The sequence below is a fragment of the Ranitomeya variabilis genome, chromosome 2 (genome assembly GCF_051348905.1).
Source record: "Ranitomeya variabilis isolate aRanVar5 chromosome 2, aRanVar5.hap1, whole genome shotgun sequence".
Lineage (NCBI taxonomy): Eukaryota > Metazoa > Chordata > Amphibia > Anura > Dendrobatidae > Ranitomeya > Ranitomeya variabilis.
Window position 1 is genome coordinate 256961929 of NC_135233.1, and position 14098 is coordinate 256976026.

General features: G+C 46.1%; 1 protein-coding gene across 1 annotated transcript in view; it reads left to right on the plus strand.

Moving 5' to 3' along the window:
* Positions 1-12205: 12205 nt before the first annotated feature.
* The window catches only part of NCS1 (neuronal calcium sensor 1), a 156258-nt gene continuing 154365 nt past the window's right edge, over positions 12206-14098 (plus strand). Inside the window, exon 1 of the mRNA XM_077284765.1 lies at positions 12206-12594. Coding sequence (XP_077140880.1) covers positions 12531-12594 — 64 coding nt within the window. The 5' untranslated portion in view covers positions 12206-12530. The remainder of the gene's footprint in view (positions 12595-14098) is intronic.

The window sequence follows — 14098 nt, forward strand, 5'->3', positions numbered from 1 at the left end:
AACGAAGGAAAGTATAAAAAACACTGCTGTGGTGTTCACAATCCTCTTGCAATAGGACAAGCTGGATGGCAAAACAAGTGCTAGTAAAAAAAAGTAATAGAAATGAAAAAAAATTTTTTAACCATGCCAAAGGAGTTGAAAAGTCTTGCGTAAGGAAAAGAAGGGCTGAATTCGGGCTTTACTATCAGAGGGATACAGTGAGCGTCATGTTGATTCCATCATTAAAATTTCTAAGAAAGCAGTCCATTACAACAAGGTCAAGCAGCAGATATTAGGGACAACAAAGCTACAGACCGGCAGAGGGCGAAAACGACTCTCCACTGACCGGGATGACCGTCATCTTATTTGAATGTCACTCAGCGACCGCAGGATGACATCAAGTAACCTACAAAAGGAATGGCAAATGGCAGTTGGGGTGAAGTGCACGGCAAGAACAGTTCGTAACAAGCTCCTAAAGGCAAGACTCTAGTCATGTAAAGCTAAAAAAAAGCCTTTCATCAATCAGAAGCAAAGGAGAGCCAGGCTGAAGTTTGACAAAGACCATAAGGATTGGACCATAGAGGACTGGAGTAAGGTAATCTTCTCTGATGAGTCTAATTTTCAGCTTTGCCCAACACCTGGTCATCTAATGGTTAGACGGAGACCTGGAGAGGCATGCAAGCCACAGTGTCTTGCACCCAGAGTGAAATTTGGTGGAAGATCAGTGATGATGCTTCAGTGGGGATGCTTCAGCAAGGCTGTAATTGGGCAGGTTAATCTTTGCGAAGGACGTACACTACCGTTCAAAAGTTTAGGGTCAACCAGACAATTTTGTGTTTTTCATGAAAACTCATACTTTTATTAATCAAATGAGTTGCCAAATTAATTGAAAATCTAGTCCAGACATTGACAAGGTTTGAAAAAAAGATTTTTGTTTGAAATAATACTTTTCTCCTTCAAACTATGCTTTCGTCAAAGAATGCTCCCTTTGCAGCAATTACAGCATTGCAGACCTTTGGCATTCTAGCAGTTAATTTGCTGAGGTAATCTGGAGAAATTTCACCCCATGCTTCCAGAAGCCCCTCCCACCAGTTGGTTTGGCTTGATGGGCACTTTTTGCACCATACGGTCACGCTGCTCCCACAACAGCTCAATGGGGTTGAGATCTGGTGACTGTGCTGGCCACTCCATTACATATAGAATACCAGCTGCCTGCTTCTTCCCTAAATAGTTCTTGCATAATTTGGAGGTGTGCTTTGAGTCATTGTCCTGTTGAAGGATGAAATTGCCTGCCCACAGGCTATGGCATGGCATTGCAAAATGGAGTGATAGCCTTCCTTATTCAATCTCCCTTTTACCTTTTACAAATCTCCCACTGTACCAGCACCAAAGCAACCCCAGACCATCACATTACCTCCACCATGCTTGACATATGGCATCAGATGCTTTTCCAGCATCTTTTCCGTTGTTCTGCGTCTCGCAAATGTTCTTCTGTGTGATCCAAACACCTCAAACTTGGATTTGTCTGTCCATAACACTTTTTTCCAATCTTCCTCTGTCCAATGTATGTGTTCTTTTGCCCATATTAATCTTTTCCTTTTATTAGCCAGTCTCAGATATGGCTTTTTCTTTGCCACTCTGCCCTGAAGGCCAGCATCCCGGAGTCGCCTCTTCACTTTAGACGTTGACACTGGCGTTTTGCGTGTACTATTTAAAGAAGTTGTCCACTACTATAACCTTTTTTTTTTTATAAATCTTGCTATTATGTGCCACTAAAAACATCTACTGTGTTTATTTTAGCAATATTACCTTTTATCATGCTGTAGCAGCACATCTTTAGTGCTGGATCCAGCTCTCATGGGGTTAATCGACAACTTCCTTTCTCCTGAGTGCTCTAATACTACAAGTTTCATGATGCATTGCACTGCCACTAAGCCCGAACCTGGCACACCCACTCCAAAACACACCCAAACCCCTCCCTCCTCTCCCCCCTCTATCTTCAAAAAGATTTGTGATGGCATTTCTGTCCAACCTCCTCTTTTACATTTGTCCAACCCACACTCCATTACACACAGATAGATGGATGGATGGATGGATATATAGATAGATAGATAGATAGATAGATAGATAGATAGATAGATAGATAGATAGATAGATAGATAGATACAGATATATATACAGTGGGGCAAAAAAGTATTTAGTCATTCAGCAATAGTGCAAGTTCCACCACTTAAAAAGATGAGAGGCGTCTCTAATTTACATCATAGGTAGACCTCAACTATGGGAGACAAACTGAGAAATAAAAATCCAGAAAATCACATTGTCTGTTTTTTTATCATTTTATTTGCATATTATGGTGGAAAATAAGTATTTGGTCAGAAACAAAATTTCATCTCAATACTTTGTAATATATCCTTTGTTGGCAATGACAGAGGTCAAACGTTTTCTGTAAGTCTTCACAAGGTTGCCACACACTGTTGTTGGTATGTTGGCCCATTCCTCCATGCAGATCTCCTCTAGAGCAGTGATGTTTTTGGCTTTTCGCTTGGCAACACGGACTTTCAACTCCCTCCAAAGGTTTTCTATAGGGTTGAGATCGGGAGACTGGCTAGGCCACTCCAGGACCTTGAAATGCTTCTTACGAAGCCACTCCTTCGTTGCCCTGGCGGTGTGCTTTGGATCATTGTCATGTTGAAAGACCCAGCCACGTTTCATCTTCAATGCCCTTGCTGATGGAAGGAGGTTTGCACTCAAAATCTCACGATACATGGCCCCATTCATTCTTTCATGTACCCGGATCAGTCGTCCTGGCCCCTTTGCAGAGAAACAGCCCCAAAGCATGATGTTTCCACCACCATGCTTTACAGTAGGTATGGTGTTTGATGGATGCAACTCAGTATTCTTTTTCCTCCAAACACGACAAGTTGTGTTTCTACCAAACAGTTCCAGTTTGGTTTCATCAGACCATAGGACATTCTCCCAAAACTCCTCTGGATCATCCAAATGCTCTCTAGCAAACTTCAGACGGGCCCGGACATGTACTGGCTTAAGCAGTGGGACACGTCTGGCACTGCAGGATCTGAGTCCATGGTGGCGTAGTGTGTTACTTATGGTAGGCCTTGTTACATTGGTCCCAGCTCTCTGCAGTTCATTCACTAGGTCCCCCCGCGTGGTTCTTGGATTTTTTCTCACCGTTCTTGTCATCATTCTGACCCCACGGGGTGGGATTTTGCGTGGAGCCCCAGATCGAGGGAGATTATCAGTGGTCTTGAATGTCTTCCATTTTCTAATTATTGCTCCCACTGTTGATTTCTTCACTCCAAGCTGGTTGGCTATTGCAGATTCAGTCTTCCCAGCCTGGTGCAGGGCTATAATTTTGTTTCTGGTGTCCTTTGACAGCTCTTTGGTCTTCACCATAGTGGAGTTTGGAGTCAGACTGTTTGAGGGTGTGCACAGGTGTCTTTTTATACTGATAACAAGTTTAAACAGGTGCCATTACTACAGGTAATGAGTGGAGGAAAGAGGAGACTATTAAAGAAGAAGTTACAGGTCTGTGAGAGCCAGAAATCTTGATTGTTTGTTTCTGACCAAATACTTATTTTCCACCATAATATGCAAATAAAATGATAAAAAAACAGACAATGTGATTTTCTGGATTTTTATTTCTCAATTTGTCTCCCATAGTTGAGGTCTACCTATGATGTAAATTACAGACGCCTCTCATCTTTTTAAGTGGTGGAACTTGCACTATTGCTGACTGACTAAATACTTTTTTGCCCCACTGTATGTCTATTTCCATAGATATGTCCATATCCATGTTTCTAAACCCCTTCACCCCTGGAGCTTTTTGTTTTCGTTTATCGCTCCCCTTCTTTCCAGAGCCATCATTTGTCCGTCAATATGGCCATGTAAGGGCTTATTTTTTGCGGGACAAGTTCTACTTTTGAACGACACCATTGGTTTTACCATGTCGTGTAACAGAAAATGTTAAAAAAATTCAAAGTGCAATGAAATTGCAAAAAAGTGCAATCCTACACTTGTTTTTTGCTTGGCTTTTTTGCTAGGTTCACTAAATGCTAAGGCTGTGTGCACACGTTGCGGATTTGATTGCAGATCCGCAGGGTTTTTTGCCGCACTGAATTGCATCAAATCCGCAGTGTAGTGCACAACCAATGTAAGTCTATGGGAGCCGCAGACTTGTTGTGCACATGCTGCGGAAAAAGCCGCACCGAAACGCAGCTTTTTTTTTTCTCGCAGCATGTCACTTCTTTTGTGCGGAACTGCAGCGTTTCTGCACACATAGACTTTCATTGAGTTGGGCACATCCACAGCAAAACCGCAGATGTAAAAAAGATCTGCAGTTTAGATGCGGATGTGGGTCCGAGAAAAGCTGCAGTTCGGGAGGAGGGAAGTGTGTGGGCGGTGACGGTGTGCGTGTATGTGTGTGCGGGCAGGGTCTGCGGGCTGTTCGGATGTGTGCGGCGCTGTGCGGGACTGTTCAGGTGTGTGCGGGGTCTGCGGGCTGTTCGGATGTGTGCGGCGCTGTGCGGGACTGTTCAGGTGTGTGCGGGGTCTGCGGGCTGTTCGGATGTGTGCGGGTCTGTTCAGATGTGTGTGGCCCTGTGCAGGACTCTTCGGGTGTGTGCGGGGCTGTGCGGGGGGTCTTTTGGGGGGGGTGTGCAGGCATCATCCGATGGGACTACAAGTACGCAGCATCCAATCTGCAGCTCATTCGGATGTAATCCGGACAGTGGACACACACCCTACGCTATCCATACATCTATCAATAGATATATCTATCCAAATATATCTATAGATAGATATATGAATAGATAGATGTATGCATCTATAGATTTATCTATATGTAGATATGTCTATCCATTTAATCTATCATCTATCTGTCTATCTGTGTGTGTAATGGAGTGTGGGTTGGACAAATGTAAAAGAGGAGGTTGGACAATAATGACATCACAAATCTTTTTTTTTTGTTCAATAATACACCTTTATTTAGCTTTCCAAAACGCATAAAAACCGCACCAAAAGCGAATTAAAAAAATGCATCAAAACCGTGCAAAAACCTGCATAAAAAACGCATCAAAACTGCACAAAAAAAAACGCATCAAAACTGCACCAAAAACTGCATCAAAACCACACCAAAATTGCAACAACACTGCACCAAAACCGCACCAAAAACTGCATCAAAACTGCGCAAAAACCGCACCAAAAACTGCATCAAAACCGCACCAAAAACTGTATCAAAACCGCACCAAGAACTGTATCAAAGCCGCACCAAAAACTCCATCAAAACAGCACCAAAACTGCACCAAAACTGCACCAAAAACTGCATCAAAACCGAACCAAAAACTGCATCAAAACCGCACCAAGAACTGTATCAAAGCCGCACCAAAAACTCCATCAAAACCGCACCAAAACTGCACCAAAAACTGCATCAAAACCGCACCAAAACTGCAAAACTGCACCAGGTTTTGATGCAGTTTTTATGCAGTTTTTGGTGCAGTTTTGATGCTTTTTTTGGTGCGGTTTATGCACGGTTTTAATGCCGTTTTTGGAAATAAATAAATAAACGGAAAATGTGCATGATTTGAATGGAAACATGCATGAAAAAACGGATTCCAAGGACGGATTCATCATTTCACATCTCAGTTTCATACGTTTTTTGCCGGATCTGTCGCTATGCGTTTTTTCGCCGGATAGAAAAACATTCCTCTGTATGTGTTTTCCGTCCGGCGGAAACAGCTTTTTTGCCGGATCCGGCAAAAAACGGATGAAACGTGTGGCCATCAGGCGCAATCCGGCGCTAATACAACTATATGAGAAAAAAACGGATCCGGCGGAAAAAATGGATCCGTTTTTTTCAAAACTCGCCGGATTGTGCCTGACGGCAAAAACCTGATGTGAAAGCAGCCAAATATATGGATAGATACATCTATGTATCTACAGATATATCTATCTATAAATATATCTATAGATAGATATATCCATAGATATATAATAGAAAGGCCGATGTTTCTAAGGCTACTTTCACACTAGCGTCGTGCACTGCACGTTGCAATGCGTCGTTGTGGAGAAAAAACGCGTCCTGCTAAGTTGCCCGCAGGATGTGTTTTTTCTCCATAGACTTTTATTAGCGACCCAGTGCCACACGTCGCAACCGTCGCGCGACGGTTGCGCCGTGTTTTGGCGCACCGCCGGCACAAAAAAAGTTATATGTAACGTTTTTTTGTGCGTCTAGTCCGCCATTTTCGACGGCGCTTGCACGGGCGAAACGCAGCCCCCTCCTCCCCGGACCTTGCAATGGGGCAGCGGAAGCGTCTTAAGACTGGACCAGTATGCGTCGGTACGTCGGGCCGACGCTAGTGTGAAAGCAGCCTAAGGCTACTTTCACACTTGCGTTTTTAGCAATCCATCTTTTTGGGAAAAAAACTGATCCTGCAAATGTGCTCGCAGGATGCGTTTTTTACCCATAGACTTGTATTAGTGACGGATCGCGACGGATGGCCACATGTCGCGTCCGTCGTGCAACGGATGCGTCGTGTTTTGGCGGCACGTTGAGACGAAAAAACGTTCAAGTGAAAGTTTTTTTTGTCTGTCGCCTCCGCCATTTTCTACCGCGCATCCGCGGCCAAAAATCCGCCCCCTCCTCCCCGGACTTCAGAATGGGCAGCGGATGCGTTGAAAAACTGCATCCGCTGCCCACGACGTGCACAAATTTCACAACGTGCGTCAGTACGTAGGCCCGACGCATAGCGACGGACCCGTACCGACGCAAGGGTTAAATAGGCCTTTATGAGCGTTTAATTTAATAAAAAAACGGAAAAAACGGCGTGGGCTCCCGCGCAATTTTCTGCACCAGAGGGGGAAAGCCGACGGCCGGGGGCCAATATTTGTAGCCTGCTAGGAATATCAGCCCACAGCTGTCTGCGTAGCCTTTACTGGCTATCAAAATACGGAGACCCCCCCAAAAAATGACGTGGGGTCCCCCTATATTTTATAGCCAGAAAGGCTACGCAGACAGCTGCGGGCTGATATTCATAGCCTAGAGAGGGGCCATGGATATTGCCCCCCCCCCCCCGGCTACAAATACCAGTCCACAGCCGCCCCAGAAATGGCACATCTGTAAGATGCGCCAATTCCGGCACTTAGCCCCTCTCTTCCCACTCCCGTGTAGCGGTGGGATATGGGGTAATAAGGGGTTAATGTCTCCTTGCTATTGTAAGGTGACATTAAGCCGGGTTAATAACGGAGAGGCGTCAATAAGACGCCTATCCATTATTAATCCAATAGTAAGAAAGGGTTAATAAAACACGCACACATTAGGAAAAAGTATTTTAATATTCTTCATTTAACCATACTTACCATACTTCAGCGCCTGCAAAAAATGTAAAATAATAAACCGTATACTACCTGTCCGCCTTAGTCCAATTAATAACGAGTGTCCCATGACGATCTCCCCTATAGAACAGTGACATCGGGTGATGTCACTGCTCTATAGGACCCTCAGTGACACACTGACAGGAGACAATGGCTCCTGCAGTGCATCACTGAGAGGTTACTAAAGTTCACTGGTTTCACTTTATGGCAAAAAGCTGCGTGGGAACTTCCTCACACAGCAATGCCATAAAGTGAGACTAGGGACTATTTTCTCACAGGGGCGTAGGAATACATTGTGGGGAATACATTGTGGAAGGATACCTTCCTCCCCTCATTGTGTTCCTGGAGCCCCTGGAGAGCAGTCGCATTATCTGATGCTCCTGCTCTCCACGGGAGATCGTCGAGGGACATTCGTTTTAATTGGATTTCTGCGGATCAGGGAGTATAGTGTTTGCTTATTATTTTAATATTTTTTACAGATGACAATGGCTTCGGGGATCAAAGTGACAAGTGATGGTGAGTATGTACTCTGTTACATGTACTGTATGTCTGTATGTACTGTATGTATGTACTGTATGTGGCATTTAGCATGATGTTGCATGTCGTCGCATGGTGCATGTTGTCGCATGGTGTCACATGCTGCATGTCGTCGCATGCTGCATGTCGTCGCATGGCGCATGTCGTCGCATGCTGCATGTCGCATATAGTCACATGGTGCATGTCGTCGCATGGCACATGTCATCGCATTGCGCATGTCGTCGCATGGTGCATGTCGTCGCATGGCGCATGTTGTTGCATGGCGCATGTCGTCGCATGGTGCATGTCGTCGCATGGCGCATGTCATTGCATGGTACATGTCGCATGTCGTCGCATGGTGCGTGTCGTCTCATGGTGCATGTCGTTGCATGGTGCATGTCGCCGCATGGTGCATGTTGTCACATGGCGCATGTCGTCGCATGGCGGATGTCATTGCATGGTGCATGTCGCCGCATGGTGAGTGTCGTCGCATGGCGCATGTCGTCGCATGGTGTGTTGTATGTATGTATGTATGTATGTATGTACTGTATATGTATATGTGTATTTTTTTTTTTTTTTACATTCAACACATTAGCCGGATGACGGGACTACTACTGTCCCATCATTGGCTAATGTGTCACTCACTGCCACTGTAGCAGGCAGAGCCCGATGGGACTTGTAGTCCCATCGGACGATGCCTGCACACAGAGACACACACACACACACAACACACACCCCAAAGACCACCCCCCAGCAGACCCCAGCACATACCGGCGCCGGTCCGCACAGCACCAGCGCCCAGGACCGCACAGCACCGGCGCCGGGGACCGCACAGCACAGGCGCCGGGGACCGCACAGCACCGGTGCCCGCCCGCACATCCCTGCCTAGCCCCGCCCGCCCCCAGCACAGCCCCGCAGGCAGCCTCAGCCCCGCCCACAGCCCAGTCACTCTTTATGAGTGACTGCTGTCTGTGGAGCCTGGGGTCACTCCTGCTACTGACGTCACGTCAATTTCCAGAGTCTGGAAATTGACGTGACGTCGGCAGAAATGAGCGGCGGCTGAAGCCTGGCGGTCACGTGACCCGGACTCAGCCACCAGCATAGCGCCGCTCACAGGCTAGGGAAGGTATTTACACAATTCATCAGGGGCCCCGGGGGGATACATTGGGGGGTTAATTGAAAGTAGTGGACAACCCCTTTAATGAAGCATCCAGATGAGGACCTGTGAGGCATCGATTTCTCAAACTACAGTCTCTAATGTACTTGTCTTGTTGCTTAGTTGTGCAGCGGGGCCTCCCACTTCTCTTTCTACTCTGGTTAGAGCCTGTTTGTGCTCTCCTCTAAAGGGAGTAGTACACACGTTGTAGGAAATCTTCAGTTTCTTGGCAATTTCTCGCATGGAATAGCCTTCATTTCTAAGAACAAGAATAGACTGATGAGTTTCACATAAAAGTTATTTTTTTCTGGCCATTTTGAGAGTTTAATGGAACCAACAATTGTAATGCTCCAGATTCTCAACTAGCTCAAAGGAAGGTCAGGTTTAAAGGTTCTCTAATCAGCCAAACTGTTTTCAGCTGTGCTAACATACTTGCAACAAGGGTTTTCAAGGGTATTCTAACCATCCATTAGCCTTCTTACACAGTTAGCAAACACAAAGTACCATAAGAACACTGAAGTGATGGTTCTGGGAAATGGGCCCCCGGAAGAAGCTGGTTGCGAAACTTGCATTGGGGTGAGGTGGGACGCTGGGTCTGCTGCAGGTAGATATTATTGTTGTTTCTGGTTACACTCGTATATGTAATACTATTGCACTTTATGCATGCTGAGGCAGCTAGCAGATTACCAGGCAATATATATGAATACGCTTACTACACTGCAGTGTGTATTTTTTATGCTGTATTTATCCTATACATTATTATCCAGCCTCCCACCTTATGTTAGTGTGCTTGTGCACTTTTTTGCACTACTATTTATTTCTGTATAATAAAGCTTTTTGAATTTTATTCTATTCTGGATCTCTTCGTTTCGGCTCCCTGTTAGGGTCAGACCGAATAAGGTTATTATATATGTATAAATACAATAAGGGATACATTACCGTACTATGACTCCATAGATAAGACTGGATGACGTCTGATAACCCTATCCCATCCCTTCAACCTATCATTAACAACTGGTGTCTCCTCTTCTTGCTTCAGACATGCCTCGATCACACTCATCTTCAGAAAAACACTCCCTTGACCCATCCTCTGTGTCTAGCTATCACCCCACATTATGTCTCCCCTATGCCTCAAAACTACTGGAACAACACATCCATGTTCAACTGTCCTCCCAACTATCCTCCCGCTCCCTCTATGACCGCTTACAATCTGGCTTCCAACCACAACATCCAACTGAAACTGCCCTGACTAAAATTACCAATGACCTACTAACCAAGAAAGCCAAGCGACACTACTCTGTACTCCTGGACCTGTCCTCTGCCTTCGACACAGTGGACCATTCCCTCTTACTACAGACCCTCTCATCTCTTGGCATCACAGGCTTGGCTCTATCTTAGATCTTCTCATACCTAACAGACCAGACATTCAGTATCTCCCACTCACACACCAACTCCTCACCTCGTCCCCTATCTGTTGGAGTCCCGCAAGGTTCAGTCCTAGGGCCCCTGCTCTTCTCCATCCACACCGTCGGCCTGGGACTGCTCATAGAGTCCCACAGCTTTCAGTATCACCTCTATGCTGGTGACACACAGGATCTACCTCGATGGACCTGATATCACCTCCTTACTAACCAGAATCCCACAGTGTGTGTCTGCTATTTCATCCTTCTTCTCTGCTAGACTTCTAAAACTTAACACCGACAAAACCGAACTCGTCATCTTTCCCCCATCTCACTCAACCCCCCAACAGACCTATCCATCAAAGTCAATGGCTGCTCACTCTCCCCAGTCCCACAAGCGCGCTGCCTCGAGGTAATCCTTAACTCTGATCTCTCTTTCAAACCACATATCCCAGCCCTTTCCACATCCTGCCGACTTCAACTCAGAAATATCTCCCGGATCCACACATTCATTAACTAAGAATCTGCAAAACCTGCTGCTTTGTGGCCTTCCCTCTAACACTCTCGCACCCCTCCAATCTATTCTAAACTCTGCTGCCCGACTAATCCACCTGTCTCCCCGCTATTCCCCGGCCTCTCCTGTCAATCCCTGCACTGGCTCCCCATTACCTAGAAAATTCAGTTCAAAACCCTAACCATGACATACAAGGCCATCCAAAACCTGTCTCCTCCATACATCTGTGACATGGTCTCCCTGTAATTACCTGCACGCAACCTCCGATCCTCACAAGATCTCCTTCTATACTCCCCTCTTATCTCCTCTTCCCACAATTGCATACAAGATTTCTCTCGCGCATCACCCCTACTCTGGAACTCTCTACCCCAACATATCAGACTTTCACCTACCATCGAAACCTTCAAAAAGAACCTGAAGACCCACCTCTTCCGACAAGCCTACAACCTGCAGTAACCACCGATCCACCAAACCGCTACACGACCAGCTCTGCCCTCACCTACTGTATCCTCACCCATCCCTTGTAGATTGTGAGCCCTCGCCAGCAGGGTCCTCTCTCCTGTACCAGTCGTGACTTGTATTGTTCAAGATTATTCTATTTGTTTTTATTATGTATACCCCTCCTCACATGTAAAGCGCCATAGAATAAATAGCGCTGTAATAATAATAAATAATAATAACACGTAGATACAGTATATAAACATAAAGTAAAAGTTGTAGTCTGTGATACATTATAACACTGGTTACATAGATAACACTGGGTGACTTCTGAGATTCTTTATATACTGTGTATAATTTACAGTGATACATTATAACCCTTAGGTCCCATACAATGAGACTTTCTTCGCAGCTGCTGTGATTCCCCTGTAGGATAACACTTTCTAGTCTCCTCAATGTGCTGAGTTTGGTCTTGTGGCCACCCCAGGCCACACACACAAGTCACTGACCTGACTGTCCCCCCCGCAAGCACTTCTATAACCTCTGCTGATGGCTGCACAAAGGCTGAGCACAATGCAGAAGCAGCAGCACAGGAGACAATGTGCTGGGGTTAATGGAGTGACTCCCAGCAGATAACTGGGGATGAGGACATGAAAGAAAAGCAATTGGGGAGAGAACAGAGAGGCGTTATCTGCAAAGGAGGATGGAGGGAGGGTGTCAGGAAGGAGGGAGGGTGTCAGGAAGGAGGGAGGGTGTCAGGGAGAAGGGGGTGCAGCCAGTGAATGAGAGACATAGGAGGAGACTGCAGGGACAGAGCATGTGTAACAGAGTCAAGTAACCAGGGACAACCACACAAGCAGCGGCAGCACAGAGACAGCCTGCACCTCCAGCAGAGGCCACAGGGTGCAGCCAGCTCAGGGGCCCCGCCATTGTCAGGACACAGGGGTGCAGCCAGCTCAGGGGCCCCGCCATTGTCAGGACACAGGGGTGCAGCCAGCAATTGTCGGGACAGACGGCAGAGACAGCAGCCTGAGCTGCGGGAGTCCCAGCTCCCTCCCAGCAGCAGCAGCAGAGACTCGGGCAGGGCCTCACCCGGGACCGGAGGCTGACATCCATGAATTAATCATCGGAGACAATGGGCAAATCCAACAGCAAACTGAAGCCGGAGGTGGTGGAGGAGCTGACCAGGAAGACCTACTGTAAGTGCTCTGCCATCTTGGGGGGCGCTGCACTGGCGTTGGGCTGTAGGGGGCCGCTCATTCTGGGGAGCTGCCCAGGGGAGAAAGGGTTAACGCTCCCAAAGTCGAATATGTCACATAAGGATACAATGATGATACATAAGTCTATGCAAAGTAGAAATCTACAAGAATAGTACACAGATATTATATACATGTTTATAAATAAGTCTAATATGTAAGACAGAGATACAATAATGATATGATTCATATACATATAAGTCTAATATGTAAGATAGATACAATAATGATACATAAGTTTATAAATAAAAACTACAAATATACAATAATGGTATCTAATACACAGATATACAATACATGGGTATAAATAAAAGTCTGTAACATAAATAGACAACAATGATCATAAGTCTATGAAGTCTAGTATATATACCATGAGACACACAAGGGTGATAACCATGAGCGGCACAGATGGAGGGCGCTCACTGGTCACCAGAGCTCACACTCTACAAGGAAGGTGCTATGTGTCCTGCCTGGACAGTCAGGGCTGGGTTTCTGAGGGGCAGCAGTAGCCGGTATCCTGCCTCGCACAGAGGACCTGGGTCACTTGGTTGTGGGGTACAGTAAATGAGATGTGGGGGCGTTTTACTTCTCTAATGAGGTGTTGTGGGTTGCGCAGAATACAATGTGGGGGTGTGTGTTGAGTGGGGGGCTTGATCATTGGGTTAGTGGGGAACAGATGTATTTGTATAAGTCATCTGGCAGTGGAGGCTGAGTGATGGCTGTTACGCACTGAGGCTTCTATGCTGGTAGGTAGTCATGGGCTACAGACATGGGTGTGAGAGGCAGGCCGAGACTGTTGTAATAATGATTATAATCACAGGGGCCCCTCGTATCCAGCTCCCAAACTGTTAGGTCACATCCAGTGCTTATGATGTGGAGTCTCCAAACTTATGTACGGATGATGAGGTTATTAGTGGGGTAAGCCAGGAACAGACTATTATCTATCTATCTATCTATCTATCTATCTATCTATCTATCTATCTATCTATCTATCTATCTATCTATCTATCACATACAGTAGCTATCTATTATCGATCTATCATCCTCATCATGACATGTAGTAATAATAGTCAGATTCTGTCCTGAGCTTCATTTTCCTTTGCTGTAGGTCTCTCTCGGCTTTCTGGCAGCAGACTGGTATTTCGCACATCCAGGAGGAAATCTCCTTCTCATTATCCTGAGCCTTCCCCTCCAAAAGAGCCCACATGGGTCCCTACAGCTGTTTGACCACCTCCAGTATGAGGCCTAGTGTAGCAGCTCCTGTGTATGTGGGTGCGGGCTTTCCTGTGCACTCCAGGCCTGATAATATTTAGGGAAATACCCTCTGGGCGCTCTGCACACTGCTGGATATGTTCTGGGCATTGCTTGGAATTTTGGACCTGAACACTGACCACAAAGAGAAAGAATAAAGTCACTCCATAGAAGTGCGACCACCCTATAGACATGT